The sequence below is a fragment of the Thalassophryne amazonica genome, chromosome 14 (assembly GCF_902500255.1).
Source record: "Thalassophryne amazonica chromosome 14, fThaAma1.1, whole genome shotgun sequence".
Classification (NCBI taxonomy): domain Eukaryota; kingdom Metazoa; phylum Chordata; class Actinopteri; order Batrachoidiformes; family Batrachoididae; genus Thalassophryne; species Thalassophryne amazonica.
In genome coordinates, this window is record NC_047116.1 from 7,310,081 (window position 1) to 7,328,334 (window position 18,254).

Below are 18,254 nucleotides of genomic sequence, written 5' to 3' on the forward strand. Positions count from 1 at the left end.
GGCTGTAAACACGTCTTTCTGCTATAAAGTTGGCTTTTTTAACATGGGGTTCTATGGAGACTGCCTCACTTTTGGAGGCAGCCTCAAGTGGCCATTCAAGGAATTACAGGTTTTGACACACGAGTGAGCCTGCTAACACACCGAGAAAACAAAACAAAACAAAACAAAAAAAAACAGTTGTCTTGTTAGTTTATAATTTAAATATGTTTTAATGTTGTTGCATAAACTGTAAAAATAGCATAAAAGTCTGTAGATAACGGTTGGTTGTCTTTCGACTGACCCCGTTTTGGGGGCTGTTAGAGTCTCCATAGCAGAGCCAGTGAGACCCACATTGGGATTTGGCCAAGTTTTACGCCGGATGTCGTTCCTGATGCAACTCCAGCTGTACCTGGAGAAATGTTGTATAAACTGTAAAATTGTAGAGATGTGTCAAACAGATGCTGAGTTTTGACGTATTAATTGTGTAGAGATGTGTCAAACAGATGCTGAGTTTTGACGTATTAATTGTGTAGAGATGTGTCAAACAGATGCTGAGTTTTGACGTATTAATTGTGTAGAGATGTGTCAAACAGATGCTGAGTTTTGACGTATTAATTGTGTAGAGATGTGTCAAACAGATGCTGAGTTTTGACGTATTAATTGTGTAGAGATGTGTCAAACAGATGCTGAGTTTTGACGTATTAATTGTGTAGAGATGTGTCAAACAGATGCTGAGTTTTGACGTATTAATTGTTTAGAGATGTGTCAAACAGATGCTGAGTTTTGACGTATTAATTGTTTAGAGATGTGTCAAACAGATGCTGAGTTTTGACGTATTAATTGTGTAGAGATGTGTCAAACAGATGCTGAGTTTTGACGTATTAATTGTGTAGAGATGTGTCAAACAGATGCTGAGTTTTGACGTATTAATTGTGTAGAGATGTGTCAAACAGATGCTGAGTTTTGACGTATTAATTGTGTAGAGATGTGTCAAACAGATGCTGAGTTTTGACGTATTAATTGTTTAGAGATGTGTCAAACAGATGCTGAGTTTTGACGTATTAATTGTTTAGAGATATGTCAAACAGATGCTGAGTTTTGACGTATTAATTGTGTAGAGATATGTCAAACAGATGCTGAGTTTTGACGTATTAATTGTGTAGAGATATGTCAAACAGATGCTGAGTTTTGACGTATTAATTGTGTAGAGATATGTCAAACAGATGCTGAGTTTTGACGTATTAATTGTGTAGAGATATGTCAAACAGATGCTGAGTTTTGACGTATTAATTGTTTAGAGATATGTCAAACAGATGCTGAGTTTTGACGTATTAATTGTGTAGAGATGTGTCAAACAGATGCTGAGTTTTGACGTATTAATTGTTTAGAGATATGTCAAACAGATGCTGAGTTTTGACGTATTAATTGTGTAGAGATGTGTCAAACAGATGCTGAGTTTTGACGTATTAATTGTTTAGAGATATGTCAAACAGATGCTGAGTTTTGACGTATTAATTGTTTAGAGATATGTCAAACAGATGCTGAGTTTTGACGTATTAATTGTTTAGAGATATGTCAAACAGATGCTGAGTTTTGACGTATTAATTGTTTAGAGATATGTCAAACAGATGCTGAGTTTTGACGTATTAATTGTGTAGAGATATGTCAAACAGATGCTGAGTTTTGACGTATTAATTGTTTAGAGATATGTCAAACAGATGCTGAGTTTTGACGTATTGTGTAGAGATATGTCAAACAGATGCTGAGTTTTGACGTATTAATTGTTTAGAGATATGTCAAACAGATGCTGAGTTTGTTGTAAATAAGACACTGAAGGATCACGTGAGTTCTGCTGAATTTTTCTTGTCAAAAGCAGATTTCTTACATTCCACATTAGAAACGTTGTTGAAATAATCCGGATTTAAATGGTTTAAACAAATTATTTAACGTTTGCAGCCACTTTTGAAGTAAATCTCTGCGGTTTAATGTCGAGGGTTCGAAAGTCTTGGACATAATGACGCTTTTTCTGCTCTCCGTGGATCTGCAGACTGAAATCAACTTCACAGAACCACTGTTCGGCTTTAATGAGGGTTCGAACGCTCGAACTCCGCATCCGGATAAAGAAGCGTCAAACGGCCGCCCTGAGCGGGACCGTCTCTTACCGTGAGTCCGGAGGGAAGCCGTCGAGGTGGGGATTAAATCCAGCAGTCCTGGTTCGGTCCGGGTGCTCGGCAGCTCCGACACAAACCGAACCGACAGCACGAACGGAACCCGGCAGGCGCGTCACCGAGCGGACCGCCGTGCACGACAGCCGGTGGAGGGACAGCGCACGGAGACCGAACTACAGGCAGTAACACTTCACCGGGCAAAAAGGACAAATACTGCCGCAGAAACACCGCAAAGTGCAGCAACACACCCGACGGACAGCAGTTTAAATAATAATTATAAGACTAAAAACAAACAAACAAACAAAAAAAATCAATCATCTGCAGCTGCAGGTTATTGATCCGACGTCTGCAAAGGTGGAATATTCCGGCACAGGACATGGACCGTGGACCGTATTGGAATTCCGCTACTGCGCAAGATGTCCGGAAATATTATTCACATAGACTTTTTTTTTTTTCTTTTTTCCATTTCAGACCAAAACACAAAATCATTTTTTCAGCCTTCCAGCCAGATGAGACATCATGTTACAGCAGCTGATCCCGGCTGTCATCCTGGACTCCAACCTGGAGATTTTTCACCGTTTCCAGATAATTAGCTCGTTCAGGTGAGCTCAGCCAATCAGGAGCTAGCAGACACCTGGCTGAGCTAATCAGCTGTGGGCGGAGCCAGTGCAGGTTCCTGCAGATCAGAATCTGAGCCTCATTCCAAATCCAGACATCATGTGCAACACACTTCTTCAAATCATGGACAATTTCAGAAGCAGGAGTTCATCCATCTTCACATGTGGAATGTTTTATAATCCATGAGATAGATATTCATTGACTATATATATCCTGGACAAAGCCTGTGGGACGTCACCCAGAGGTCAGAGACCCATCAGCCCATATAAAGCCCGTATGTGGGCGTTGCCAAGTTGGCGGTGACGGCAGCCATGCTGATTCACTATGATCTCATTAATGCATAAAGGGGTGGAGCCCGGTGTGTGACCAAAGAAGGCTGACCACTCCCCTCTCTTTGAAGCTGACACAGCTAAGCTAAGGCTAACCAGGGTTCGGGTGTTTATTAAATCATTTTTTCGGGGACTGTGTGGTGGTTGTCATAATGACTTACTTTGTTGTGGACATTAAAAGTTATGAGCTGCTTATTTGCATTAACGGGGCTTCACAGATCAGGCTACCAACAGCTGCTAAAAACACTAACTGTTAGCATACAACAGTAATTACAACAAAAGTTTCCCTCAGTGTGAATATTACAGCAGAGACATTTCAGATGATCCGTTAGGGGGTGATTCTTTAACTACGGGCACTATTGGCCTTGTAAATGTAATTTCCACCACACCATTGTCTTACAATATAAAGCGCCTTTGGGCAACTGTTTGTTGTGATTTGTTGCTATATACATGTGCTCTGATGTCACTGTTTATCTCCATAGAAACTACCCAAACAATCTTTCATACAAACTGTTTAAAGGGACATTACAGTTTTGTGGTGGAAATTACGGCAGTAGTGTGGGACAACTACATTTTGTTTAAAAAATCACAACAGTTGTATGACATTGAATACCTCAATTATGTTTTGATTATTTTACTGATATTTTATTCAGAGATATTTTAAAACATTAGAAAAAACGTTTCTTTACCATTCATTTTTATCATTGAAGATCAAAAGTCTGGGTGTAGGACAAGCACAAAATGGCAATATTTGCATATAATGATGCTGAAAAAAGGTGAAAAAGTCATCATAGAGTACTAGAACAAATTTCTTAAAACACTTTCGTTGTAAAGATAACTATAAAAGTGTGAAATTTCCCCTTTTTTCTGTTTTTCATACAATATGATCAAAGAACATAAGTGCCCGTAGTCTAAGAATCAGCCTAGGACGTTTCGACACAACAACAAGCAAGATTATTCCAGGTGTTTGTAATAAAATACAGCCACAACACAACAGCTAGCAGCCGCTGCCAGTAGACAAACAACAGAGAGGCGGAGCTCAGCCGCTGTCACTCACTGCAACTACGCCCACAAATTTACACAACCTTACACCTTAAACTATCTTAAACTAAGACATTAGAGAAAAAAATGCACCTCTGTACAGTCGTCATGGCGAAGAAACTATCAACAAACACCAAAACCTTTTTTGTACCAGGCTGTAAACATATTTCTGCTCTAAAGTTGGAAACTTTAAAATGAACTTATATGAGAATAACAAAATAGCTATAAAAACAATAAGTGACATCATTGTGAACACTGGATGATGTATGTATGGTTCACAACTTTTCTAGAGTTGCATGTTTTTTCTATCTCGAGTTGTGCTTTTTGTTTTATCTTGTTGGCTACAGCAGATGGTCACCTCACAGTGTCTGATCTGCTGAAGGTTTTAGGTTTTCCATAACTCTGTCACCAGTGTGCTTGCTGATGTGGTGGAGAAGATCTAGACCAAGCTGAGTAACAGTGGCATGAAGGGCAAACAGGTTTTCCTTGAAACTGCTCACCTCAAGCAAGTAGCTTTACCGATAAGCTCCTTGGCTGCCACAGTGGATCCGGTACTGATTTGTACAACGTTCATTTTTAACACAACTCCAGGAGAATCAGGCACAGGTGGCTCAAACCAGACATATCTCACTCTGATGTTTGGGTAATCCTTCTGTGGTGAGGAAGATGGTCTCTTGGTCAGTTCCCAGATGGGATGGTGGACAGCATAGAAAATCTACTTCCAGGGTTGATCTACAGACTCCTGTGCCTGGGTTTGTTTAAGGTGGTAATGCCGTTGCACATCAACAAAAAGTCCTTGACAGAACTATAGCCTAGTACAATGTGGAAATCCCAGATGGCCGGGGTCTGAGGACCTGCTGCAGCCTTAATCCGCCTTCACAGCTGTTGGGTTACAAGCCATCACCTCCTCCGCCTGATACGCCATTGTGGACTTCTTGTTTCACCAGAGGCCCGTTGGCCGCATCAGGGTTCCTGTTGGGCCTTCATGGCTACCACAGAGCACACAGAAGGTCCCCACCGTATTTCACCCCAACAGGCGATCTCCTACTTGATCCATTACCCAGGTGTCACAATTTGGACAAGGGGTTGGATTCATATCAGGACCCTAATCCACACCAATACTTGAAGTGTTTTTCTTTTGATGATTCTGAGTGATGTCAGAGATCCCATATCCACTCCTCAGGGGAGCCAACGTTACAAAAGAGGAATGACGGTAAAAATAAACGTTTGCGTTCAGACTGGACTCGGCACCGAGGACGGATGTAAGGCAGAAAATCTACCTCAAAATAACGACAGAGTAGTAATAGATTCCTCATCAGCAGGAGCCGACTGTAACCTTGGCAATGTGTCCCAGAGGACAGAAAGAGAGAAACCCCCTCATGCTGCTGCAGGCATGTCCACAAGGATCAAACAGGATACACCCTCTCTGCACTTGTCCTGAAAGTCTCTGAAAGTCGTTTTTAAAATCAGTTTGATGTCTCTGAATGATCTGGTTTATGTTTGTGTGCATGAATGTTTCTTATTTGAGGACAAACCGTTTTTCTGCACATACAGATTATATTGTGGGAGATGATATTAATATGGGTCTGGTGAAATGTGAACTGGATATTTGGCGCCACCTGCCGATAGTTTTGCAGAAGTACAGGTATTAAATTTTAATAATTTTTATAATTAATTTTTTATTGAAAACTGTTGAAGTCACTGCTAAAAATGGAGGAGTTCAGGTATCTTGTTAAAAGATCTGACTGACGTCCTGTGTGGACGCTGTACCGGGCCGCCGTGGTGAAGATGGAGCTGAGCCAGAAGGGGAGGCTCCCAAATTACCAGCTGATTTTCACTCCTGTGCTCAACTATGCTCATGACCTCTGGGTAATAACCAGAAGAACAAGTTACGGATACAAGTGGCAGAAATGAGATTCCTCTCTCAGGTATCTGGCCTTGCGCGCAGCTACAGGGCGAGAATCTTGACTATCCAGTAAGGACTCTGAGTAGAGCCGCTGCTTCTTTGCATTGAAAGGAGCCCGCCTTCCAGGCACATCCATCTGGGAATACCCATGACACTCTGCCCCGGGTGGCTTGGGAATGCCTTGGAATCCCCCTGGGAGGGGTTAAAGGAGTTGGATAAGAGTAGGGAAATGTGGGGGCGAGCCATTTAAAAATGCCTGTAATTCTGAAATGGTTAATGTAACACTTGATTTAAGATGAAGATCAAGACTTTGGTTGCACCTCGATTGCGTCGGTCCAGCTTGATCATACGGTTGTTCATAGGCAAAATGAAAAATAAAAATGTGCCACTATCCAAATAGTTCTGAACCTGACTGTAAAACTGGGAAATAGGTCAAAGATTTTGAATCAGATCTTAATTCCACTCAACACTTCACTAACCCTTCCCAGGACCAAGGACCAGTTCCCTACAGAATTGTGTCAAAATATATCCTCTACTTTTCTGACTTGCATAAATAACCTCCGCACTGTAGAGAAGCTTGAATCGTCAACTGGACTGGGTTGCTTGATGCGAGGGCGTTTCGCTCCTCGCGTCAAGCAACCCAGTCCAGTTGACGATTCAAGCTTCTCTACTATGGAAACCACCTGGACAACTGAGAGCCTTCACAGAAACCTCCGCACTCTTCTGCCGAATGCTGGAGATGTTTATCTGCAGAAACAACTTCCTTGAAGAAACCAAAGTAAATCCACTGGTGATGGTGACCACTAGTGAAAGATGCCCGAGCGAGCGGCCTTATCATGACTCACTCAGAGACACCAAACCCATGTTTTGCTTCAGCTGCACTTAACTATGCGGGACTTGTGTAACTGTAAAACCTTCCCATTATCGCCACACCTTCAGCGGAAATGTTGACAGACAGCCCGTGGAAATTCCTCCATCCCACAGCGGATCAGGTGACTGAGTCAGGTGTGGAACCCGTGCTTCCCCAGGCACCACAAATGTCCTCATTCCTCATGACTCACAGACACACAGCGCTGTCATTACAGCTCCCCGCCTGGTTTATGGTGCAACTCGTGTAATGAGCCGAGTTTTATCACTCAAAACGTCCTGATCAGGTCTTTCAGGAAACCCAAAAATATTGGACACGTGTGTCACATGACTGAAGGTCAAGTTCTGGTGGACACAGGAGTAAGTTGGGACGGAGTCTGTCCACTTTATCCCCGACAACCCTTCCACTCTTTAATTCATATTAGCGCCAAGATGTTTGACAGTTATGACCTCTGGTTTGACCTTTCATTGTCTCCCAAAAGTGAGTTCTGACTTGTATTCAAAGTACATTTTATAATTCTTTTTTCCACTGATGTGAAAAATGGATGATATGTACAAATGGCTGTAATTCCTCCTTTTAATAAAACCTCTTTAGTTTAAACTAACAGACTAAAGTATGTTCACTTTTTTTCCAAATCCGTTCTGGTGTTACAAAATTACAAAAATTCTGCCACTGTCCAAACACAGATTTTTGTCCAAACAAAATATGTTTGGTTTTTTTTTTTTCAGTCTCCACTTTGTCTGTCCTTTGACCTTTTCTTCTCGTTCCTCTGTGGAAGTCACTCGGGTGGACGTGGGTTCTAAGTCGACTGAAGCCGGATGCGGTGTGAAGAGGTTTTTTTTTTAAATTCGGTTTCCCGGCAGTTTGTTGAAGCTCCTCCTCCCGGGTGTCCCCGGGGGAGGAGCCAGTCAGTGGAGGAAGTGCACCCCGCGTCCTGTCTCCGTCTGTCCCTCATAAGGACACACGGCTCCTGGAGCTCCATCAGGACCAGGTTCCAGCTCCACCATGACCACGGTTCTTCTGGACCTAGTCCACGCCTGTTGTCCGGCCTACACCGGATCGGTTCTGCCGGACTTTGAGCCGGACTCGCGTGTTTTCCTCCTGTGTGGGAGTCGGGACTCAAACAGCCACCTGGACCGGACCTGGTCAGGGACCTGGACCGGGACAGTCACGGTCCTGGGCTTTGAGTCCGTGGCGGAGTGTTTATACCGGTTCAAACAGACGTTGGACGAGCTGGACCTGAGCTGCGTACGCGTCCTGACGTCCCCCGCGGGCCATGACGTCATACAGCTGTACCGGGACCAGCTCTTCACGGCCGTCTACACCTTCCACTACACAGTGACGTCACACCTCACCTGTCCGAGAGGCGCTGGCTCCTCCCACAGCGGGGCGTGTCTTCAGGACGTCCACGGGGACGTGTCCACGTTCCTGCAGCAACTTCCCGCGTGGACGGGAGAGGTCAGGGTGCTGAGGTCCACGCTGATCCCAGGTCTGCCTGTCGTCTGTCCTCCATCTTCAATCACTCAGCGCCAAATTATTAAAATTATTATTAACATCTCTCCTTTTAATACCAACAACTGACTCATCTGCACTTTTTACTTTTCATTTATTTATTTATTTTTACTGATTTTTACCTCCACCAAGGAGGTTATGTCTTTTCGGTCGAGTTTGTTTGTTTGTCTGTCTGTTTGTCAGCAGGATAACTCAAAACGTTTTGAACGGATTTTGATGAAATTTTGTGGAGTGGTTAGAAATGACAAGAGGAACAAGTGATTAAATTTTAGTGGTGATCGGATCGTGATCCGGATCCAGGAATTTTTTTAAGGATTCTTCACCATTGCGGGATAGGGGGAATTTTGACATTCTAGTTTCTAACTCCACAAAACAAGGCAGAAAGGCTTGAAAAAAATTAGGGTGTAACACAGTCAAATGTTCTATCAAACAATACAGTTTGGTGATGATCGGATCCGGATTCCAGATCTGGTGATCTAGAATATGCAAAAATATAGGGAAAATAGAAAATGTGTCAGTGTGAGGTGATAAATGAAGCTAGAGATGCACAACTAACACCAAATTATAGCTGAATCTGTACTGATTCAGTAAGGTGTCATCAGATTTGATGTAGCTTCAAATGTTATGGAGCTACATCCAGAAGAAAACCGCCATTACCGAAAAAATCGTTTTATACAATAACTTTTGAACTATTAAAGACATAAAAGTGATTCCAAGTTCTAGTGGTATGTTTTCATGGTCAATGATGTCAAATATAAAGGAAAGAAAAGTATATGTATCATAGTTTAGGTTGTAACACTGAATTGTTGAATAGATCACTGTGCCAAGGAGGGAATCTCCTTAGGGTCAGTGACCCTATGGCCTTGTTTTTTAGAGAAGTGTTTCATAAATGTTAAAAAAATCATATATTTGCAGTTTAGTTGAATAATAAATTGAATTTTATCTCATTTGTTTTTGTCTATAAGCACATGCAATATCAATATCAGTGCTCAGATGACAGTAGCTTCTGGGAAAGGTGCAAGTTGCAATAAACTGTGATGCCAAGCGCTAAGGATACATGCTATCCAGTCACAGCAGATGAAACTTTTTTTTACTACTGAGCAAACATCATTGTTAGACTTTTTTAGGTTCAATGATTCCACGGCGTATAGATGTTATGGCGTCAGTGACCCCATGGCCTTGGCGGAGGTTTGCACTCTCTGAGTGCTTCTAGTTTTCTTATTGATTGACTGAAGCTACTGGATACCTGCATCTTCCTGACTGGATGAATAAACTATTTATTATTATTATAATTATCTTTTCTCATATATATATTTTTCCTAAGTCCAGCTGTTTGTGTCCTCTGTCCTTCGTCCTCTGCAGTGCTGCAGAGTAACTAAGTGCATTTATTCAATTACTGCAATTAAAGAGGAGGAAAACGTTGCCACGAACAGCGGGAGAAGAAGAAAACTAGAAGGGTGGAAATGAGAGTGGGGACTTTGAATGTTGGTAGTATGACTGGTAAAGGGAGAGAGCTGGCTGATATGATGGAGAGGAGAAAGGTAGACATATTGTGTGTGCAAGAGACCAAGTGGAAGGGAAGTAAGAGCAGGAGCATCAGCGGTGGGTACAAGTTGTTGTACCATGGTGAGGACAGGAAGAGAAATGGTGTTGGGGTCATTTTAAAGGAAGAGTATGTTAAAAGTGTGTTGGAGGTTAAGCGAGTGTCTGACAGGGTGATGAGTGTGAAGTTGGAAATTGAAGGGGTGATGATGAATATCATCAGTGCATATGCCCCACAGGTAGGTTGTGAGATGAAGGAGAAAGAAGATTTCTGGAGTGTGTTAGATGAGGTGGTGGAGAGTGTGCCCAAGCATGAAAGAGTGGTGATAGGAGCAGACTTCAATGGGCATGTTGGTGAAGGGAACAGAGGTGATGAGGAAGTAATGGGTAGATATGGTATCAAGGATAGGAATGGGGAAGGACAGATGGTAGTTGATTTTGCAAAAAGGATGGAAATGGCTGTGGTGAATACCTACTTTAAGAAAAGGGAGGAGCACAGGGTAACATATAAGAGTGGAGGAAGGTGCACACAGGTGGACTACCTTCTTTATAGGAGATGCAAGCTAAAAGAAATCACAGACTGTAAGGTGGTGGCAGGCGAGAGTGTCACTAGACAGCATAGGATGGTTGTTTGTAGGATGACTTTAGAGGTAAAGAAGAAGAAGAGAGTGAGAGCTCAACAAAGGATCAGATGGTGGAAGCTGAAGGAGGAAGACTGTTGTGTGAAATTTAGCAAGCAGGTGAGAGAAGCACTAGTTGGAGGGGAAGCAGTTTTGGACAACTGGAAAAGTACTGCAGATGTGGTGAGGGAGACAGCTAGGGCAGTACTGGGTATGGCATCTGGACAGTGGAAGGAAGACAAGGAGACTTGGTGGTGGAATGAAGAGGTCGAGGAAAGCATAAGGAGAAAGAGGCTGGCGAAAAAGTTTTGGGATAGTTGGAGAGATGAAGAAAGTAGACAGGAGTACAAGGAGATGCGGCGTAAGGCGAGAAGAGAAGTGGCAAAAGCAAAGGAAAAGGCATATTGCGAGCTGTACAAGAAGTTGAATAGTAAGGAAGGAGAAAAGGACTTGTACCGACTGGCCAGACAAAGGGACAGAGCTGGAAAGGATGTGCAGCAGGTTAGGGTGGTAAAAGATGCACATGGTAATGTGCTGACAAGTGAGGAGTGTGTGCTGAGAAGGTGGAGGGAATATTTTGAAGAGTTGATGAATAAAGAAAATGAGCGGGAGAAAAGGCTGGATGATGTGGTGAGAGTAAATCAGGAAGTAAAAGAGATTAGCAAGGAATAAGTGAGGGCTGCTATGAAGAGGATGAAGAGTGGAAAGGCAGTTGGTCCAGATGACATTCCAATGGAGGCATGGAAATGTCTAGGAGAGATGGCAGTAGAGTTTCTAACCAGATTGTTTAATAAAATCTTGGAAAGTGAGAGGATGCCTGAGGAGTGGAGACGAAGTGTGCTGGTTCCTATTTTCAAGAACAAGGGTGATGTGCAGAGCTGCAGTAACTACAGAGGCATAAAGCTGATCAGCCACAGCCTGAAGTTATGGGAAAGAGTAGAAGCTAGGCTTAGAAAACAGGTGAAGATCTGTGAGCAGCAATATGGTTTCATGCCGAGAAAGAGCACTACAGATGCAATGTTTGCTCTGAGAATACTGTTGGAAAAGTACAGAGAAGGACAGAAAGAGTTACATTGTGTGTTTGTGGATGTAGAAAAAGCTTATGATAGGGTGCCAAGAGAAGAGTTGTGGTATTGTATGAGGAAGTCTGGAGTGGCAGAGAAGTATGTTAGGGTAGTGCAGGACATGTACAAGAATAGTGTGACAGCGGTGAGATGCACAGTCGGAATGACAGACTCATTCAAGGTGGAGGTGGGATTACACAAAGGATCAGCTCTGAGTCCTTTCTTGTTTGCAGTGGTGATGGACAGGTTGACAGATGAGATCAGACAGGAGTCCTCATGGACTATGATGTTTGCAGATGACATGATCTGTAGTGAAAGTAGAGAGCAAGTTGAGTCTAGTCTGGAGAAGTGGAGATATGCTTTGGAGAGAAGGGGAATGAAAGTCAGTAGAAGCAAGACTGAGTACATGTGTGTGAATGAGAGGGAGCCCAGTGGAATAGTGCAGTTACAAGGAGTAGAAAAGGTGAAAGTAGATGAGTTTAAATATTTGGGGTCAACTGTTCAAAGTAATGGAGAGTGTGGTAGAGAGGTGAAGAAGAGAGTGCAGGCAGGGTGGAGTGGGTGGAGAAAGGTGGCAGGAGGGATTTGTGACCGAAGAATATCAGCAAGAGTGAAGGGGAAAGTTTACAAGACAGTAGTGAGACCAACTATGTTGTATGGTTTAGAGACAGTGGCACTAACAAAAAGACAGGAGGCAGAGCTGGAGGTGGCAGAGCTGAAGATGTTGAGATTCTCTTTGGGAGTGACAAGAATGGACAAGATTAGGAATGAACATATCAGAGGGACAGCTCAGGTGGGACGGTTTGGAGACAAAGTCAGAGAGGCGAGATTGAGATGATTTGGACATGTGCAGAGGAGGGACCCAGGGTATATAGGGAGAAGGATGCTGAGGATGGAGCCACCAGGCAGGAGGAGAAGAGGGAGATCAAAGAGGAGGTTCATGGATGTGCTGAGAGAGGACATGCAGGTGGTTGGTGTGACAGAGGAAGATACAGAGGACAGGGTGAGATGGAAACGACTGATCTGCTGTGGCGACCCCTAACGGGAACAGCCGAAAAAGAAGAAGAAGTTGGTTTTCATTTGTGCTTTGATTCCCAGGAAATTTGTATATAAATAGCGGTTAGAATTATTTTATTAATAATGATTGTGTGATTTTTTTTTTCTTTTTCTTCAGTATACATGTCACACCAGCATATAAGTCACAGGATCTCCCAAAGCAGTAAAAAAAAAAAAACCTTTACTCCACAAAATGCAGTACTTGTAATTTACCTTCACTGCATCTCAGAAGCAATTATTATAAATTTGACAGTTATTTTGTTGTTTCAGGTTAACAATACAAAATACAATTAAACAACTTTATATATATATATATATATATATATATATATATATATATATATATATATATATATCTATATATCAGTGAGGATCTACTGAGCCACAGGAGGAAATTCACAAACTACCCAACAGTATGTAACATAAGTAACATTTTCAATGCAGGATTTTACTGTATTTGTACATTGTAGTTTTACTACTTCAATTTCAGCAAATGTTCTGAGTTAGAACTGTAAGAAACAATTATTTTCATTATTGATTATTCAAGAAAATAATCAGGCAATCAATTAGTTTTGTCCATAAAATTATGAAAAATGTCAGGTTTTTTTTTTGAAAATCCAGATAGTTTATTGCCAGATAGAAGTAAAGAAACCAGAAAGTTTTCAAAATACATTTAAAAAAAATCCAGAATAACAAATTATCAAGCTAGCTGTTGATTAATTTAATACTTGAATAATACTTATCCATTTCTCTTCCTCACTGAAGTATGTAAAATATTTTAATACCTGATTACCAAAATACAATTTTTATTCTAATGTGTATTTTTCATGGCAAATATCAAATATAAACTAACTAAAAACTAGACGAGTAAATGAAAATGAGTAAAGAGAGGATGAGTGAGCACGAAGACGCTGAAGACTTTACCTCCATAATTTAATTTTGTGTTTTTGTAATTTTGTGTTTTTAAGCCCAAGTTTCTTGGGATGAACAGAATTTGACGTTAGCACTCTCGTTGTCTCAGCAGACTGCTTCGGCCATGGCTTCAGCACACGCACAGGGGGCGTGTCCTACATCCCGAGTTTGTCCTCGTTGAATCTGTTTAGTAGTTCCAGGAGGAGAGACCCCGTGGCTGTGGTTCAGGAAAACAGACGGCGACTGGCTCACCACGCCGGTTTCCACCCCCGGCCACTACGCATGGTCAAGGTACGGAACTGATTTTCCTTAATTTATTATGTATACAACAACAACCTGCCCCAAGTGAAGGAGTTTAAGTACCTCGTGGTCTTGTTCATGAGTGAGGGGACAATGGAGCGTGAGCTTGGCTGGAGAATCGGTGCAGCAGCGGCGGTGTTGCATTCGAGAGCTTCGCCTTTTGGCTCAGCTCTCAATCTATTGCTCAATCTTCATTACTATTCTCACCTATGGTCATAAGGGTTGGGTCATGACCGAAAGAACTAGATCGCGGGTACAAGCGGGAGAAATGGGCTTCCTTAGCAGGGTGGCTGGTGTCTCCCTTAGAGATAGGGTGAGAAGTTTGGTCATCCATGGGGAGCTCAGAGTAGACCCGTTGTTCCTTCGTGCTGAACGGAGCCAACAGAGGTGGTTCGGGCATCTGGTAAGGATGCCTCCTGGGAACCTCCCCAGGGAGGTGTTCCAGGCATGTCCACCTGGGAGGAGACTCCGGGGAAGATCCAGGACTAGGTGGAGAGATTATATCTCCACACTGGCCTGGGAATGCCTCAGGATCCCCCAGTCAGAGGTGGTCAATGTGGCCCAGGAAAGGGAAGTTTGGCTCAACACAAAGCAAGTCCAGTTTTCATATCAGTCATGACGCATGTTTTTAGCAAGGACTCTGTGGCTGTTCGCGGTTATATAGTTCGATGCAGCCACTGGGGGGCAGTGTCAAATTCACTTGTAGAAAATATAGAAGCCCAGAGCCAAACTTATACATTTTTATAATAGGACCCTGTTTTTTTGCTCCACCTCCCAGGTGCAGTCAGCCAGAAACAGTAAACCTATAGCTTCCCAGCAGGGGTTATGTAACCACTAAAATATGTATTTAATAGGGGTTGAATGATACATCATAATAATCCTATCATTTTGAAATGAATACCATGAAAATTCCAGCACTGCATAGAAGAAACAATGACATCTTGCAGAAGAATCATGAGTGACTTATAAAATATACAAACAGGAACCAGGTAGTGCCAACGATTACAATTTATAGAATAATTTTTTGGATTAAACATTCACCCTGAATTATTTTCTACATCATTAACAGCAATAACAATAGGGCTATCTTGATAGGTATCGTATTGTGGAGCTAGTGTATCATTCCACCTCTAGGATGTAAGGAGTCTTACGGGCCTCTCAGACCAGAAACCTGCAAAATAGCTCATCCACATTAGAATTAGAATTCCTTTTGCGTTGCACAGTGGAGCACAACGAAATTTGAATGCAACTCTCCTGATGAGTTAAAAAAGAAAGATTAAAGTAGCTACTGAAGTAATTCAGAAAAATATAAAAGTAATATGCAAATATATAAAGGTAACACACAAATATGGTATATGTTGTACAAACTGACAGACTGTGCAAGTGTAGCAGACACTGGCAGTAAATTCACATTGTGTGGGCGATTTCACATTATGAGGTGCTGTTTAAGGCGTGCATTGCACACGTGCACATCCCCACATGCAAAATACAGCATCTGCATACACAAAATAGCATGTCCACATATGCAAAATAGCACATCTGGGTGTGCAAAGGTGAATGAGTTTCTACATCAACACATTTCTGTTCTGGCTGCTGGTGGAACAAGTCTGAATGTCACCAGGTTTGTGATGTCAAGTGTTCCTCCAAGGAAGGAAAAAAAAAAAAAGCAATAGCACTCGGTCTGTAAGTGGAGCCAACTTATTATTTTTAATGCCAGTTCTGCTTTGTGACATCACATGTCTGTTTGTTGCAGGTGAACCATGCCAGTGACGTCTGGGTTATGAGCAAAGCTGAGCCAGAGAGCTACGACTCCATAGTGACCAATCAGACGGGGGTCGTTATCACAGCTCCGGGAGCGGACTGCATGCCGCTCCTCTTTGCTGATCCGGTGTCAAAGGTCATTGGTGCCGCTCATGCAGGTGGGTGTCAGAAAACAAAAGAAGCAGAAATATGATGAGATGCTGAGCTGCTCCGTTTCATCTCCACCTCAGGCTGGAAAGGAACGCTGATGGGTGTTGCTATGGCAACAGTAGATGCCATGGTGAGAGAATACGGTTGCCGGGTGAGCGACATTTTGGTGGCAGTCGGGCCATCAGTCGGAGCGTGTTGTTTCACGCTAGAGCAAGAAGAGGCGCTAAAGTTCAGCTGCATCCACCCAGACTGTGTCCCTGATCCACAATCAGCCAAACCCCACGTCAACATCCGCCTTGCTACCAGGTCCAACTCCACAAAAAAAAAAAAAAAAAAAAAAAAGTGATTACATTCTCCAGAAATCTGACCGGTGGAACGCCATTAACTGTTTGTTCAATAAGAAATTAAAAATGAGCACTTTTTTTTAAAGCCCAAACTAATTTCACAGTGTTTGGTGCAAATTCAGGATACACACACACACACATACATCATCGTCTGCAAGTTCTGACGGACCAAACTGACTTTTTCCACTGTTATAGTTTAATTAAGCCCCCCCAATATATATATATATATGTGTGTGTGTGTGTATATAAATAAACCAGCCATAAAATTTGTTGTACTTTTGTGATCCCACACAGAAATAAATAGACTTTATAATAACTGGATTTCAACATAAAGTAACATTTGTGGAAATTGTAAAAAGACTCCATCTTTAAATTCAACCTGACAGTTTTAGAATCATCATACAAATACATTCAGATGGGTTTGAACACGTTCTAAACGTCCTGTTGGAGGTGTTTCTGTCACACTTTGACTTACAGTCTGTTGACCATCCGCTCGCCAACTAAACCAAAGCTGTTTTTTCCTCCCCAGACTCCTCCTCCAGAGAGGCGGGGTTCAACCTGAGCACATCCACGACGACACGGTGACAGACAGGTGCTGTGTGACACCGTGCACCTCGTGCCACCCCAAAGACTTCTTCTCCCACGTCAGAGACGGAACCAACTTTGGCACCCAACTGGGTTTTCTGTGGATCAAAGAGATGAACAGCATTAAAGACAACAGACAAACTTCAGTCCAAGCTGGGATTTAAACCAGTCCGGCTAAACTGGTTTTCACTGGTTGTCAAGAACCGGGCGACTATATCTGGATTTTGAACCATCTTGGTTTTGTAAAAAAATATATATTTTTACATAAAAGCGTCCAACGTGTAAATGCTCAAAACACACAGAAACAAACCACATAAATGTCACATCTTATAAAATGAATATTTATTTTGAATTGACAGTTACATCACCTGCAGTCTTTTTTGTTTTTTAATGGTCTTCATTTACAGCCATCGTACAGGTTCAAACTTTCAGCAAACAGCCAAAATGAACAAAACCCACGTAATTTAATGTAGAAATATTTGGACGGTGACGACGCCGTCAGTCACAGCACGTTAAGACGAGAGCGTCGTGTCAGTTTGGAGCTTAACTACATCAGGGGGATTCAATCCAGCACATACTGTGCACACTCCCTAATTTAAAATAAAAGGTTTTCACCCACTTCAGAGCGGTTTCGTGTCCCGTGTGGGTTTTGACCTCATGATTCGTTTCACTTGTCACCACAGATTGTCTTTCCCCAAAAGACTCAGACCTTCGAAGGTCTTGGCATCACCAAACACCTCTGTCCAGCGACCTGAAGACTCCATCAGCTGGGTTCTTGGTCTTTGAGATTGTGACCCCAGGAAAGAGTTCACAGAGTCAGGACATCGCTGGACGCAGGCGTTTGGTGGCGCTGGATGTTTGGCAGGAGAACGAAGGTCCAAGAGCTGAAATAGTCAGTGGCGTGCCGAGTTTTAAGCCGGCGTGTTACAAAGCGATGAGGGGCCAAACCTAGACAGGTGACCATGAGATTCAAACGGCGTTCTGATCACAGCAGTCAAATTTATTGTCAAGAGCAGAAACCTGGGATTCCACACGGCAGGAAGAACCTCAGATTTATAGATGAACAGTGTCCAACCTCGTCCCAGTGTACATAATGATACTGACACAAAAACTCCCCTGAAGGTCAAATAGATAAATAAGTAGGTCTAACTGCAGTCTCACAGTCAATGGCACGCCCACTACAGCACACACCCACTTCACAAGCAATGTCTGGATAAACAACTCAGGATTCAAGTTTGGTATATATTTCTATTAATTCCCTTATTTGCTGCAGTTTAAGCAAGTTGTCTCGCCGGGGGGGGGGGGAGTAGGCGGAGCCAATGAGACTGCAGTTAGATCCTTAGAAAACACCGTAAACATCGCCTAAAAGACAAAACTACATGATAAATCAAATACCAGACTCTGTTCATCCTCTTTAACTGTTACAATTTAATATCTGTCAAACTTTGTCAAAGCCCAGAAAAACTACTTCACATGCATGTTGTCATCACTGCATTAAA

The 18,254-nt window shown here is 42.5% G+C and overlaps 1 protein-coding gene across 1 annotated transcript; it reads left to right on the forward strand.

The window, feature by feature from the left end:
• The first annotated feature begins 7,827 nt into the window (after positions 1-7,827).
• On the forward strand, positions 7,828-17,840 carry lacc1 (laccase (multicopper oxidoreductase) domain containing 1). Its single transcript, XM_034186774.1, has 5 exons — positions 7,828-8,398; positions 13,728-13,906; positions 15,669-15,834; positions 15,907-16,132; positions 16,700-17,840. The coding sequence occupies exons 1-5, from the start codon at positions 7,915-7,917 to the stop codon at positions 16,917-16,919; spliced, it is 1,275 nt and encodes a 424-aa protein (XP_034042665.1). The 5' UTR covers positions 7,828-7,914; the 3' UTR covers positions 16,920-17,840.
• Positions 17,841-18,254: the final 414 nt, after the last annotated feature.

Bases quoted from the DNA above. Each gene is read 5' to 3' on its own strand.
- lacc1 (XM_034186774.1), top strand. From the start codon at position 7,915: ATGACCACGGTTCTTCTGGACCTAGTCCACGCCTGTTGTCCGGCCTAC. The intron at 13,907-15,668 runs GTACGGAACTGA...TGTTTGTTGCAG, and splicing joins GGCCACTACGCATGGTCAAG to GTGAACCATGCCAGTGACGT. The intron at 16,133-16,699 runs GTCCAACTCCAC...TTTCCTCCCCAG, and splicing joins AACATCCGCCTTGCTACCAG to ACTCCTCCTCCAGAGAGGCG.